The 13,880-nt window shown below is 39.7% G+C and overlaps 1 protein-coding gene across 1 annotated transcript in view; it reads right to left on the minus strand.

Moving 5' to 3' along the window:
• Positions 1–6,101: 6,101 nt before the first annotated feature.
• The window catches only part of LOC141794895 (exportin-1), a 32,637-nt gene continuing 24,858 nt past the window's right edge, over positions 6,102–13,880 (minus strand). The window contains exons 21-25 of the mRNA XM_074675506.1: positions 12,059–12,227; positions 9,895–10,029; positions 9,643–9,802; positions 9,444–9,540; positions 6,102–7,480 (exon numbers count right to left, since the gene is read on the minus strand). Coding sequence (XP_074531607.1) covers positions 7,334–7,480; positions 9,444–9,540; positions 9,643–9,802; positions 9,895–10,029; positions 12,059–12,227 — 708 coding nt within the window. The 3' untranslated portion in view covers positions 6,102–7,333. The remainder of the gene's footprint in view (positions 7,481–9,443; positions 9,541–9,642; positions 9,803–9,894; positions 10,030–12,058; positions 12,228–13,880) is intronic.

Here is a 13,880-nt window from a genome sequence, read left to right on the forward strand (position 1 = left end):
AGGCTTTACAACAGTGTAAGATTAACTGAGAGGAAGCATTGTTACAATAAAGGAATAATCTACCAAACACAAACTGCTTCACTTTATTTGCTCAGTTCTTACAACCCTAGCAACACAAAGAGACTTACATCACTTATTCCTTATTTAATAAATGAACACACCTCTTTCTCCAGCTCAGTAGATAAAAAAGAAAATTTAACACTTCAAGATGTATAACAGAAATGACAAAGACCTCTTGGGTGTTGAACCGAGAAGCATAAAAACTGCTCAAAGGGAAGACGTAAGATGTAATGACTCACCATTTCCCCGTCTCTTCTGTCCCAGGTAACTGTGAGTGTGTCTATCAGCAGCATCCTCTGCCAGTTGGTACAGCTGTAGACCAGACGAGGAAATATGACTGGATTCCTCAAAAGACAGCATAAGGAATGTTAGTGTAAAGTTCAGTCACAGGCCCTGTTTTATATATTTTTTTAATTGAATGATCATCAGACACAAAAAGACTTTGGTGGATTTTAGCTAGCAGTCTGTAATGGCTCCATCTCAGGTCCTACGGTCCAACAAAAGTTCTTGTTTTTGCTAATGAATGTGTCTCACTGTTATGAAACCTACCTGACAACATTACTGTAAGTACCTTGAGGGAGACAGACACTTAAAAAAAAAATCATAAACATCTGAACATCTGAAACACGGCCATTTCTTTGGGTTGAATCTACAACCTAACTTAGCTTCACAAACTCCAACCAAACCAAAGCAAGTCTTTGCGAGTTGATGCTTGTTTTAGAAAGTTTTCTGATAACTGGAGAGCAGGAGAGATACAGAGCTTAAGTCTGGATTACATATCATCCAGAGCTGCTGTTTTTAAAAGTTAAATCAGAAAGACAGAAAACTCTCTTTTTTTTTTTTTATTGCAAACTAGCACAACCCATGGTCTGTGTAACAGGTTTACCTTATCTAATTTCACTGTTAGCTGTTAAAGGCAAGACTTGACTATATTTTGACAGAGTAAAGCAAAAAAAAAAGTGCCCTTATAATTCTTAAAGTCACTTCATTGTTTGTGTTTGTGTTGGAGATTCCTACAATAAGACAATTTTAGTTTTCAATTGAAAGGCCAAGTTGGCCGATGATTGCTGTGAGTGACAAACTTACTAATGACAAAGGGCTCAATACCTGACTTTACTTCAAAAAAATAAAAAATAAATAAAAAAGAATTACAGAGAGCTGTCCCTTTAAGATCCAATGTGATATTTGTGTAAAACATCAAACTAATGGCAGAAGTTGTGGGCCAGCAACTCCTGTGTTCTGCACTGTGAAATAACTGATTTTGTTAATGGAGTGAGGTTGCTTGGGTGAGAGTGTAACACTGTTTCTGGTGTATTAAAAAATACTTTACCCTAAAAAGGGTCTGTCTCTGTAGGAGCACCTTCTGTAAAGTAATGTAACACTTGAAGGCACTGTAAAGGACAACCCCAACTACGTTTCTCATGAGCCCAAGCACCAACTGACGTGACGTCGAGACTCTTACCATAGTGTGTTTGTTTCGAAGCGAATGAATGGAGAGCAGATCTTTTTTAGCTTCACTTTTCTTTGTTCAAGACAAAGACATCCCTGAGACGTGTCTGTAACAAGTAACGTTGGTGAACCCTGCTCATGTCCTACCAGTGCTCATCTACCAACTCCAACCTCACCAAGCAGAGCTAACGTAACCTCACTCTTCATTTTATTGATAGACTCTAAAGTTTAAACAGACCACTGCAGAATAACTGCTGACTGTGGGTTGGAATGAACATTATCACAAACAGTTTAGCCACTGTGTTAGCCTTCAGCTCGTGCTCTATCACTCTCCTGTTTAGCTTTCTTCTGCTGTGACCTTTTTTTCTTTTTGTCAATCCAGCTCCAGTGCCCACCATTACTACAAAATTAATTCAAGGAATCCTCTCAACAGAGAAAAACACAGAATCACTATCCTCACTGCTGAACTTTGTCAGCTGTCGTAGTGTAATGAAGTCCTGGGAAACCACAGGGAATGAGAAGTGTCTTTTGTCTGATCATCTCATTCAAAATGTGGATTAAGAAGAGGCAGATATAACAGAGTGAGACTAATTTAAGATAATTTTTCAAGCCCTCACACTAACTCCAAGAAAACAACCCACACCTGCCTCAAGTTGCACTAAGTTTCAGAAAGACCTTAGTCTTACCACTGGGTGGCAGTATATCACCTAAGAGGATTTCAAACACTATCCACAATAAACTTTGCTCCAAATCCTGTCACCTCTGCTCCAACTAGGAGCCAGGTGATGTGAAAGAAATCAGAGCACCACCCGTGCTTCTTCTTTTTCTAATCTTACAGGTTATTCTGTCACAAGCTGAGGATTCCACACCTCCTAAAGTTTGACACTAGTGTGTAGTAACCCTGGCTCTCCTTGTTAAACTCAGAGGTATTAATAACCCCACTGCCCACAGAGCTCACACAGAGCCAAGCATACAAGGGGGTGTGGCATTTTTCTTTTAGGGTGCTGGGTAGTAGGTGGGCTGGTGGGCTGGTGGGCTGGTGGGCGGAGGCTTCCCCAGCTGTTCACTCTTCTCCTCGACAGTGGATGCCGAGAATGGCTGAGGATCTGTGGATCTGGGTCAGGAAAGGAAGGAGGGGGAAAGCCAGGGAAGGAAAGGAGGAGGGGAGCAGGGTTCAGTTACAGCGCGGCTGGAATATAGTTTCCAGGAGGTGGTCGGGCCTACGGTACGAACACGTCAAAGCAAACGTGAAGAAGGATACACAGAGGAAGAAGATGCCATGTCCATGAAAGGCTGCAGACTCCGCAGGGGGGACGGGGAATCAGTGAAGTCTTGTTCAGGTGTGATGGAGCATGAGGAGCAGTGTCAGTCAGGAGAGGAGACTGAGCTGCAGGTTCTATCCTTACAGCACTCATGGAGCTGACACACTCCTGTCTTCACACAGCTCTCCAGGGTCCAGTCTTACACTCAGCTTTATTTTTTAGTTTTTTCCTTTTCTTTTATTCAGACATTCATTACTTCCAATTTTTGTATCTTTTTTAAATTGATTCTTCTTCAGTTTCCTCTTTTTAGTTTATATTTTATTGACATTTTGCATCAAACATCTTCCCTATGTTCATTTGACACTGATTTCCATTAAAGTCAGATTTCTGTTAAGGTGTTATTAAATATCTTTCCAAGCTTTTCCAGTGATATTCTCTACATATTTGTATACTGTTTTACTTCCAATTCAAGTTTTATCTTTTCTTCCTCAGATAAATACATCCCCCATTCTTTCTCCCCTTTTCGACAAATGCAGTTTTTTTTTAAGATTTGAAAAACCTTTATGTTAAATAAACAATGGTTTGCTTTCTTTAAGCATCTCTATTATATTTTATCTCCCCTATTCTTTTCCCCTTTTCTTTATTTTCTTTTATTCTTCCTGTAATTTTGTCTTTCTCTTGCATACTGTCTACTTTGCATGTTTCTTTCTTCTCTCCTTTCTAACTTTTTCTTTTTTCTCCTTTTTTTCCTTTGCATTTTACAGCTTTTTCTTTCTGTATTTAAGTCTATCATTTCTCCTTTATTCAGTATTTTGTCCTATATTCATCTCCTTTTATAAATGCCATCTTTTCTTTTTCTGCTCATCTCTTCATCTTAATGTTTTAACTTTCTTCTTTTGTTTTATTTCTCACCCTCAATTTTATTCCTTTCTTCATTCCAACTTCTCTACTCACTTTGCCCTTCTCATCTTTCTTCTCCTTAATATTATTATTTATGTTGTTTTATTTTTCTTTTATCTTTTCCCATGTTTTTTGTTAACTTATTCAGTTTCTGTGTATTGTAATAGTTTCTTTTTTATCTTTGCTCCCCCCTTATATATATATCTATATATATATATATCTATATATATATATCTATATATATATATATATATATATATATATATATATATATATATATATATATATATATATATATATATATATATATATATATATATATATATATATATATATATATATATTTATCCGCTTCTTTAACCCTTCCTTTCTCTTTTTCTTGTCTGGCTCTTCCTCTCAGTCATTTCATTGTACTTGACATTTGGTAACTTTCTGGTTTTCCTTTACTTTTTTGCACTGTACTTCTTTCATTTTTCTTTCTTTGCTTTTTTTCCCCTAAATTCCCCCCTCTTTTTTCATCCTTTTTTCTACCTCCCTCCTCTCTCTGCCAGTTGTGGGTATATATTTCCTGGTGGACAGCCATCTGGAGCGTTGCCTGTATATAAATATGGGCAGCAGTCGGGAGTCTTCCAGCGGCTTCCTGTCCGGTTGCATCAGAGCTGACAGGTTTCTGGATTGCGTCAGACGAGTGTTTCAGCTTTCAGCGGCGGAGCGTCATCATAACCTTTAATGTAAGACCGGTGTGTTAACAGGGATTATTGTCCGGCTCCACTTACACAGCAGCAACCTTGGCCAAAGATGTCTGAGCGGAAGCAAGCGGATACCTCAGCGTGGATGACAGATGACATCCATCATCGTCTTCCTTGTCCACCTTTTTTGTTCAGGATTATGCTGATGTGTTTGGAGATAGAGAAGAAGCAGGTTTCTGCTCAGATGAGTTTTACTAAGTACCTGAGGAGAGGAGTTTAAACTTGGATTACTGATTGCTGCAGGAATTCAGAATTAAAACAACTGTGAAAGGCTGCTGAAACAAATCACTGACCTCTCTATGAAGATGTTTCAAAGACATTCAGACACTTTACATGTAGCATTTTGTGTCTAAACACTGCAAGAAATACAGACATGTTAGTAAGAAAAACAGTGATCTTTGGCTGTTGGCTGGCCTCCACAGTTTCCAGTAAACCTAAAAGGTCTACATATATGCTGCAATTCATACTCCAACTCTGATTTCTATATGAAAACTAGATTTTGGTATATTTAACTTTAAAGCTGCTGTGAGGTCATTTCAGGTTTGTGTCAGTTTTGGCGCCCCCTGTGGACAAAGATGTATATCTCTTACTCTGTTGATCTTTTTCTGTGCATGTCACAGAAGTATTTTCAGACAAATCTTATCCTGCTTTCTTTTAAACAGCTAAATGCATTTCTTATGCTGAGTTTTAAATGTTGGAAAAGGGTGTCAGGCTGATAACAGCTTGATTTCAAGGTTTCAGTGCTCATCAAGGCTGCTGATACCAGCAGCCGACATTCAAGGCAAAAAAAATCTAACATCCCTAAAGTCCTCCTCACCAGTAGTTGGCGCTATGCTGACACCATGGCAAATGTGTGTCAGGTCCTGTTGGGGTAACATGAGTAAACCAGAGAGAGTTAACTGATTTTGCACTTTATTTTTTTTTGAATGGCTTGAACTCTGAGAGTTTGTTGCTTTTTTGCACTTTTGTTAGTTTATTGCTTACAAATTGTAAACTCAGAGTTGTTTGTGTTGTATTTTGGATTCAATGACAGTGGAACAATGCTGTCTTAGTCCAAAATTATCTGTACCTGTTAATTGAAATTTTATGCATTTAAGTGGAATTGGTATTCAGTATCAGTGCGTACACAAGAAGGAATACTCATACTGATATTGACCTGAAAAAAAGTGATATTGTACATCCCTGGTTGAATATGTTATAAAAAATGTTTCTTCAGTATGCTATCAGTCATTGGGTCTGACACCTAACCCTTCAAAAAATAAACAAAGTTTCAGGCATTCAAATAAAGATGTAGAAGCTGTTGGTCTGTTTTGGGCCACACAGAGACGTCTGCTTTAATTTCAGTGTTTCACAGCCGTAGAAAAACCCTCAGGAGCTTTAGACAGTTGAACCTCAAAACAAGACAAGTCTGCTTCCTTACTCCGAAGTCGTTTCTGTTTTTTGTGAGCTTTAAGTTTTCACACAAACTGAGCAGCAGCTAACTTTGAGGTGAGCGCACAGAAACAGGAGAAACTCTTTGCAAATCTATCATTCTGCACAATATAAGACAATGAGTCACCGTGAGGGTGAAATGATGCAAAATAAAAGTTTTTCGAGCTGAAGGCATCTGCTGTACTGAGTTTGGGTAAAATGAAAACATCTGAGCAGAGACAGAGTTATAAAATTCTCAACTTTAATCAGTTCAAAAAGTTCACAACAAATGTAACACCTCGTGAAGGGAAATCTGCCATTAGAGATTGGGTACTTATTTGGATTTATACATTCTTTTCCTAATTAAACTCGTTGGCAATTCATTTGCTCAGTGGACAAAAAGCCTTTTGTTTATTTGAACAGAACTCAAACAGTTACAAATGAAAAATGCAAAAATACAAAATTAAATGTAAACCCAGTTTTATTTTTTAATCTTGCTCTAAAGGTAGTGTGTCTCTTGACACAAACACTACTGCATGGTAAACAATCTAAATTAGTACAATTCAAAAATCTTCAAAGCCATCTGAGTTAAACAGGAGTTGTTATAAAGATGCCACCAACTTAGAACCCATAAATACCTCCGCCACTTCCTTAAAACATCCCATTAATGAAGGCTCACAACTGAGCAACAATCCTCTTAGAGGAAAACAAAACGCTGATGTCGACTAGGCGACAGCACACACGCGCACACACCCACAACAAAAAAAAAAAAAAAAAAAAAAAAAGAAACAATAGAATAAAAGGAAAAAATGTTCCCATGGTATTAAAGATGCTATACAATTGGGATGATATGCACATATTCGCTTTTGCTTTCCCTAAAAAACCTCCTGCAGGCAACAGCCAAACACTTTTTTAAGGTGAAGCAGAGCAGATGCTGAAACTCCACGCAGCATCTCTGGACCTTCATTCATTATCCGTTAGATTCACATTCTCGCACCAGACAAGCGGTGCCACCACCCGCCGTGTGTCAAACCACAGGTCTAGAAGCTTCAATGCAGACTAGACACAAACCCTGCTCAGTCTATATATATAATATATTTATATATAAACAAATATATGAGGGAGAGGAAAGGGGAGGTGGAGGAAACAGAACAAAAATAGGATGATTTAATCTTTCTAATCATTACAACCTCATCATGCAGGTCTTAGGATGGGCCAGAGACCGACGAACAGAAGATTAACAGTTCTGAAAAGATTACACAAAAAGTCTCCATAGAAAACGCAGATTATGTAAAAAGGGCCACAGGGTGACACGGTAATCATTTACATATTGTTGGCATGGTTTTGGTCAACAAACATGGGAAGGGACGGTCAGCTCTGCAGAGGGTGAGCGACCTCCCGCCACACTCAAGTGCCTCTCTCTTGGGTTTTGTTGTGTTTGCTGTGGTTAGGGTTGGTTTGTTTGTTTGTTTGGAGTACTGTACAGTTTGGTTGAGCTGAGGCTCAGTCACACATCTCCTCTGGGATCTCATGAGGGTTGAGGATGCCCGGCACTGACATCTGGATCTTGTGTTTCTCCTCCTGGGCCTGACGGAGCGATGCCTCCCTCTCCTCCAGGAACAAGTCGGACGTGTCCTCACCCGCAAACTCCTGCAACAAGAAAACAACGTGGTAAAAGTCCAGACAACACCTGCATCCATCTATCTGTCATGGTTGTTTTTATCAGGAACTCACATGCACATTACTGTAGACCTGCACTAACAGAAACGTCTGTTTTAGATGCATTTTTTCCTCAGTTTTCACTGAGTCTGCTCTGTTTGTCTGCACAGGTAAAACACTTTCACACAACAGAGGGGGTCTCTTTAAATCAAACATTACACAACAGCTAGCAGCTGAAGCTCAACATCAACTGTCGACAAAACTAAACCTGCAAACAGGTTTGAAGCTAGCTTTACTTCTGTGCAAATTAAGAATTTCAAGTGCAGAAAGTCTCATTCAAAGTGATTTGTCTTAAGCAAATGTTTATAAGAGAAGTGATTAGTAGAAGACAAAAAGGCAGGAAAATACACAGAGAACATATCAAAACCCTAAAGGTAGGGTCTGCAGGAATTTCCTACAAACATAAAATTTCAACTTTTACAGGTATAACTCAGTGCAATCTTCTCATATAGGCCTCTACACATGTGTATCAGTGTCTGTGTCTGCCTCAAACCCTCTCCTCTGCCTGTATGTTGATGTTTCGGTTGTATCGGGATCAGCCAATCACAGAGCACCCAGTGTGCAAATGACTTTGTGTGCTCACAGTAGTGAGTAGAAGATGCTTATCAGAGCAGCTATGATAGCGGACGTGGCACGGAGGAAGAAAGACACAACCAAAGTGAAATGAAACGCCAAACAGTTAAAACTTGTTCTCACACGAGGGTGAAGCTTGGCTCCACTTTCACTCACTTTCTGGCACTTGGAGAGCAAATTGGGATGAAGAGTGACGTGAGCTGGTATGTGTCAAATACCCATGATTTGCTGATGCTAACATGCCAATTCAGGTTCACTGCTCTGGAGTTTCTCCCACGTAGAAACCCGTTGCTACAGGTGGTTTCTCGGCTAGAAAGTGCGTTTACATAGTCATTGTCAGAAGCTGTGTGTGTGCGCTGCCTAATCCAAGGGGGAGGAGCCCAGTTTGAATTCGTGTTTACTAAAAGTAACGAACATTTCTCCAGAATCTACCTTTAAATATAAGAACGTATGACCCAAAAGTTGTGTTAAAGTGTAACAAAAGCTGCATCCAAAGATCAAGTTAATGGTCTTTGGAGAGTGAAGTCACCAAAATGATCTGGACCTGGACCAAACAGTAGACCAGAGGATTGTGATCAAGTCTTCAGTGTGTCACAATCAAACAGCTTTACAGCAACAATAGTCTGGCAGAGCAAGCACAAACCCCCATATACTTAGAAGGACAACCTGGCCATGCAGGAAAATGTTATTTCTGGAAACATCAGCTAAGCAGCTAACTATGCAGAGCCCGATAAGCTCCAAGTGAAGAGACAAAGCTTGTGCAACACAGACAACAAACAGCAGAGCCGGAGCTGTAGACGGCTTTGTTCTCCCTGGTTTAGTGTAACAGCAAACAAATATTCACAGATGCACGATGCTGATTCTCTACAACAAAGAAGAACTGTGTTTTCCTTCTTCTTTACTTTTTTTTATTACCATTACTACTGTTTGCACTAATTTTCAAGAAGAAATTAGCAACAAATACAAACCCTTTGCAACTCCTCTGAGAGGTTTAGATTATTTCGTGTGTTTGACAACATTAAAGAAACAATAACAGGGCTGTCAAAAAGTTTGATACTTCAATACTCTTCAAAACTATTTTTAACTTTCAATGATATTGAAATGCAACAAAACTTATGAGAAAAACACTAAAAAGGACATATTTCAGACCAAAAGCTGTCAGGGGCTTAAGATAAAGGTTAATAAATACAGTAAAGGGAGAAACTAACTTCAACGCTCTACACCACAAAGTAAGTACAACAATGCTTGAACATCACTAAGTGTGTGCCTCCATGGGAATGTATAATTAAGTCATGTACAGTCGGTTAATCTTCAGTCTCACCTTTATTTGGACCAGGAAGTCCCTCAAGTGCTCCTTGAAAGCAGGAATGTCCTGGTTAAGGCTGAACAGCCCGGTCACAAACACCTTCACCTGAGCACTGACACACAAAACCACAGCACAAGTGAATAAATATGCTCTTCACCACAGCAGAGTGTGTGTGAGCATGAAAGAGTGTGTTTGTGTGTGTGTGTTGACTCACTCTTGTAGGTGAGGGAAGGCAGTCTTCAGCAGGTTGGCCACGTATTCCTGAATGAACACCTGGTTGTTGGTGGGGCTGGCGGGGTTCAGGACTGTGGTGATTTTTCCCTCCTCCACCAGGTTGAACATGTAGGCCAGGATGGACGCGTGCATGGTAAGGCCTGAGGGGGGCGCACACAAACAAACTTTGACTGTCAGGGTCTACCTCTGAAGATAGTCACAGACTCTCAGTCATTCTTTCTTTAAAGCTCACCTGCAGTGTGTGACGTGTCGGTGACCACAGAAAAGATGTGCTGCAGGATGTCACAGAAGTACGTCTGGTAGAAACTCTGAGCGGCTGCTTCCTCCTGGGCCACGTTCTGCAGCATGGTGTAGAGAATCTGCAGACCTGGAGGAGCAGAGACACTCAGGGATCTGCACACTTTGGCACTAAGTGTGATGACTTTTAATTTGTTTGGGGTTCAGCACAGATCATCCTGGGACCTTCAGGGATAAGAGGGCTTTTTGTGTGTTTGTTTAAGTTTAGACCACCTAAACCTAGCACAATCTACCCTGGAGCCTCAAGAGTTTTGGGTTAAAAGAGAAACATTGTCTGTGATCACAGACAAACAAAGTGTTCATCATGAAGCTGCCACAGTTATTATTTTTTACTGCTGGTTTTAATCAGTGTGTCTGCTCAATACAGATATGAGGAGATACACCAATAAAAAAATACACCTGTAAGTGTCAAACAAAGAAGAAATCCTAATCTTTACAATTGCAGCACCTTCAAACAGGCTAGGTAAATGTTTTAAGGGCAGGCTTAGAGTGTGACTTGTGACTCCCCCTCAATCCTCCCAAAAGTTTCTGGAAATACAACTGTTTTTTTTTTTGTCTACCTTAATATTAAATTACTTTATACAGCCTTAACAAGAATTAACGTGATTAGAACGTAGCTCCTCTAAAAAAATATCTGATTGTAATTTTTTTTTTTTTCCCAGAACAATTACATTTTAGTTCCAACACTTAATGACATCTTTATACAAGTTACGTGTAGCTTTGTTTGCTGATTTGCAAATCAACACATTCAGTTTTGACCTGCACGTCATATCAAACTTTTTGGAGATGGGCGTTTAGGAATACAAAACTAACATAAGGATCTCCTAGTTGGTTCATTATATGTTTAAGGGGTGGGCCCTCAAACACCAAGGTCTGCCCATTGATCTGCCACCTACAGGCCTCCAGAGGGCTGGCCAATCAGAGGGAAGTGGGTTTGGGGAAAACAAACCATGTGGAAGTTACTTTTTCAGCAGCACTCAACCATTGTAGAGGGGGTATTGAGATGCTTTTAGGCTTTATTCTGTCCCTCTGGTGCCCCTATGGTAGCTGTACATGATTTACAGCTAAAAAAAACAATTGTTTTCTCACACTGGTGTTTTAGAAAACTCTTATTTCAGCCTCTGTCTGCAACACGTTATTTTAACTGCTGTATCTTTAAGGTCCCCAGTTCCGCAAACCCACTTCCCTCTGATTGGCCAGCCCTCTGGAGGCAGATCAATGGGCAGACCTTGGTGTTTGAGGGCCCACCCTTTTAACATATCATAAACCAACTAGGAGATCCTTCAGTGATGACATCTATATTTCAGTAAGTCTTGTGAAGATCATCGTACAGCTTCAAGAACAGACAGTCATTAATGAGTTATCAGAAAAATTCAGGGATTTCTACAACATATGAATATGAAGAGGTTTGAAAATCTGTATGTTTAGTCAAAACATCCAGCATTGTTCCTTTATACCCATGTTTAAAATATGGGAAAGCATCATATCTCCTCCTTAATGTCACCAAGATGTTGACCAATAGTAAGTCCTTGCCAAAAACAATTAGCTCAATTATTCACTCTTGCTTGTGATTTGGTACAGAAGTAACATTAGTGTGTTTAAAACAAAAACCTATATTTTTCTGGCTGAAACCAAAAAGTCTGTCTTTTTCTGTGAATTCTGATTTTCTTCCGTCTTATTTTAAGACAGAATGCTTTCAGATTTGTTTTGTTTGTAAGTGGCTTAAAATCCCTGAGGTGCAGTTTAAATGTATTTTACCCAAGATGACAAAAAAGTCAAGGGCCCTTGATGGTTTGGTAAAACTCCCTCACACATCTTTCCTGCACATCACTGTGAGGCCAGAGGCTTCGTCTGACAAGTTAATAAGTGGGAGAGCTAAGCTTCAGTGTCACAGTGCGCCTGCAGTGTCACCTTTCTGCCTTTTGCGACGGGCTCTGTTTGAAGATGGATACACGCCTCAATTGGATGAAACACACCACAGACTGTTTTACATCATCTAGTATTCACGCTGCAGGCTTTGCTGCTCAATATCACCGCTACAACACAGACTCAAGAATGTGAGTGTGTGAGTGTTTGTGTGTGTGAGTGTGCAGACTTACCAGTATCAGCCACATTCCTCATGGTGTGTTTGAAGGCCCAGATGATGGAGTCCAGCACCAGTTTGAACTGTGCAGGGGGGATGGCGAGGAATGCAGGGAAGCAGTGAGAGTTCACAGCTTGGAGTAGATAGAAGAAGTGAGTCCTGTGCTCCGGGAACTCCTCAAAGTTCTAGACAAAAAGCCCAGAAAGCTTGTTAACTGTGCTGGTGTTTACAAACATTTTAATACTGAAAATCCTCTCCTTGATTTGCCTTCTTCAGGTTTAGTTTCACTTTCTTACAGTCCATGAGACGTGTTGCCTTCAGTTACTTCCCTGAACTCAAAGCAATGAGATTTTCAAATAGCAGGACGTGTAGATAGTAAAAAAGAAAGGAGACTAGATTTGTTCCTTCATGATAAGCATACCTAGTAGTGCTGCACCATTTGGGGAAAAGGTGCGATTTGCGATTAGGTGGACAATATTGCGATTGCTATTGTGCTTGCGATTTAATAAAAAAAAGTTGTGTCATGATGAGTCTACAGACTTGCTTGGTTATCATTCAGAAAAATCTGAATTGCATGTGCTGACATTGCGATTGCGATTGGGATAACCTCTTTTGCGATTACATAATTGCATGTGCTGACATTGCGATTGCGATAATCGTGCTGCCCTAATACCTAGTAAATAGAGAAACTAACTTCAGATAATAGTTCATGGAGGATACATGGATAAACAAAGAGGCAGCTCTTACAAGGTCCCTGAAAATGTTTACACCCAAAGCTACACCAAAATCTTTTTCTTTTCTGGGGTAAAAAATGTTTTTATTTTGCTTCAAGGTTTTAATAAAACAAGCACTGACCTGCTCTTCTTTCTTTTTTCTCTTTCTCTTATTTTTTACCTGAAATTTGGGCTTTAATAGTTTTCTAGAGGCAGAGTTTTGCATAATTCACAAAATCTTCCACCAGGGTTTTCAGTAACTTAAGATCCAAGAGGCTGCAGGCAAACTCTTCGAGAATTAGCATCAAAATTAGAGAGAAACAGAACTTTATATTTTCTAATCTGCTGCATGCACGATACAAACAACTTTTAATCATTGGAAACTGACTTACAGTTTGTAAATGCCATTAAAATGAAACTATTTACAGTCCACTGGACAACACAGGCTGTGTTCATGCGAACTTTCAGTCATTTCAAATTCTGGCATCATCTTGCAGTTGAAGAGCTTGGATTCACTTTCACATTAAACATGATTTTATACACTCTGATGCCATCAGCTCCTTTGATCAGAACAGCTGTGAAAAAGTGACAAAAACATGAGTCTTCCCGCAGAGGGGTGTCTGTTGAGCTTGGGGCTGTCATTTCTGGATTCTTGATAATCACTAGTCTGCACTGTGTAATGCTGCACAATTTGTTGAAATTGTATGATTGCCTTTGTATTGAAAAATACTGTGATTTTACTGTGCAGAGTAATATTATCAGTAAGGGCAGGAAACAAATGTGAGACAATTACCAATTTGCGGGGTCTAAATGTCAATATTTTTCATTTTATAAATATGATGCTTTGAATCACTTTCCCTGCTAATTTGACGTTCTGTGTCACTACTTAATAACTCCACAAGATGGCACCGGTGAAATGAATGAACGGCAGGTGTTAACTACAGAGGAAGCTGACAGCAGCTTAATAACAAAGGGAGCAGCGGGAAATCAGACAGCGTTAAGAAGAAACTAAAGATATGTACGAGTCGTAATAAAATTGAGAAACAGCTGTTACAGCTCTTAACGCTAAGACGAAAAGGAAAGATGGGGGGCACACTCAGGACAGCGTAGAGTCTCATGTGATGG

Source organism: Halichoeres trimaculatus, unplaced genomic scaffold (genome assembly GCF_033239565.1).
Source record: "Halichoeres trimaculatus isolate MK-OKI-2021-1 unplaced genomic scaffold, fHalTri1.1 fHalTri1_scaffold_8, whole genome shotgun sequence".
NCBI lineage: Eukaryota > Metazoa > Chordata > Actinopteri > Labriformes > Labridae > Halichoeres > Halichoeres trimaculatus.